This window comes from Merops nubicus, unplaced genomic scaffold (assembly GCF_000691845.1).
Source record: "Merops nubicus isolate BGI_N331 unplaced genomic scaffold, ASM69184v1 scaffold18628, whole genome shotgun sequence".
NCBI lineage: Eukaryota > Metazoa > Chordata > Aves > Coraciiformes > Meropidae > Merops > Merops nubicus.
The window spans coordinates 1-1474 of NW_008625309.1; the positions used below are offsets into that span (position 1 = coordinate 1).

At 66.3% G+C, this 1474-nt stretch overlaps 1 protein-coding gene across 1 annotated transcript in view; it reads right to left on the reverse strand.

Annotated features, from left to right (window-relative positions):
* Nucleotides 1–155: 155 nt before the first annotated feature.
* Nucleotides 156–1474, reverse strand: part of PLEKHA6 (pleckstrin homology domain containing, family A member 6) — a gene marked incomplete at both ends in the record, with an annotated part of 9473 nt that continues 8154 nt past the window's right edge. Inside the window, 2 exons of the mRNA XM_008945644.1 lie at nt 156–290; nt 394–492. Coding sequence (XP_008943892.1) covers nt 156–290; nt 394–492 — 234 coding nt within the window. The remainder of the gene's footprint in view (nt 291–393; nt 493–1474) is intronic.

Consider the following 1474-nt stretch of genomic DNA (forward strand, 5'->3'; position numbering starts at 1 on the left):
TTGTGTCCCCCCCCGTGGGGGGGTTTCCAAGCCGTGGAGAGGTGGGGTGAGGGACACGGGGCAGTGGGGACCTGGCAGGGATGGGTAGTGGCTGGACTTGATCTGAAAGGTCTCTCCCAACCAAAAGGATTCAAGGATTCTAAGACAAGCCCTACCCGAGAGCTGAGCCCGTTGGCCATGCCACCAGTGCTCCTCCTTGGCACGCCAGCCGTGGGCACCATGTCCTCCTCTGCTGGAGACTTGGTCCTGGGGGGCACGATGCCCACTGCGGAGCAAACAAAAACACCAGCCTGACCCCCTGGGGACACGGGGCAGGGTCCCAGCAAGACGCTGGGTACCCTGGCAGGCAGGGGCAGCCCGCTGGAGGGGCACCCGCTGATCCTGGCACCCTACCCCTTCTGCCTCCTGCTCCTGCCGACTCTGTGGGACCCCCTCGGCGGGGGGGGCTGCTCGCTGCACCTCCTTCTTGCTCTGCTCGAAGCTTGGCTTGGGCTGCGGGAGGGAAGGGGGTCCCTGGTGAGCCCCTGTGCTGCCTGGGGACCCTGCTCTGCCTGGGGACAGAGCGGCTGCTCTGGGCAGCCAAGGGGTGGCACAGAGCCTGCAGAGATGCTCCTGAGAGCAGGGGGACACACGGACACCAGCCAGCAGGAACCAGCACACCCCACACGTGCAGGGGGAGGGGCTGGCAGGGCTCCACAGATCCTGTCCCTGCCGCTGGGGCTGGGCACCGGGTGCTGTGCTCGCAGGACAGGCTCCTCTGGGGGAGAAGCTTCCTGCAGGGGTGACCACCCTGCCACGGCTGAGGTGGCACCAGCGAGCCCCAGGACTCTGCGCTGGGCTCCAGCAAGATCCTGTGCCCACAGGAGGGGACAGGGTCCCAGAAGTCAGGGCAGGCACTGTGCAGGAGCAGAGAGTGAGCCAAGGGCCTTTTTGGGGGTCCTGCTCCTCTCGCATCCCGAGGCACTGGTGCTGGTGTGATGGAGGGGTGCCCAGCATGCCCCCCTCAGCCACCCTGTGCTCTGCAGGGACACAGGACATCCTGACCCCCCTTGCACCCTGTGGATCTCTGGTACCCCACAGTGCTGGAGGTGCCACTTGCGCTCACAGTGGGGTCTGTAACCCTCCCCAGCTCAGTGCCAGCCCCCACGGGCACACATCCTCATCCCCCAGCTGTGAGGACACTTCTCCAAACCCAGCCCCTTCCCCCAGCGAGGGCAGAGCAGAGGCATTACCAGGAATTCCCAAATCCAGGTTTGCCCTGGCTGGGCAGGAGCTGTGGGGGGGTCACCCCCATGGGCAGAGGTTGCCAGTACTGCATGGTGGGGCGCAGTGCCATGGAAGGACAGTGAGAGAGGAGAGGGCAGAGGAAAGCAGAGGGGCTGATACTGGGGCTGCAGCAGCTTTGGGGGCTGCTCAGGAGCCAGCCCAGTGGGGGCAGGGGGCTTGGGGGGGGGGCAGGAGAGCCACCGCGGAG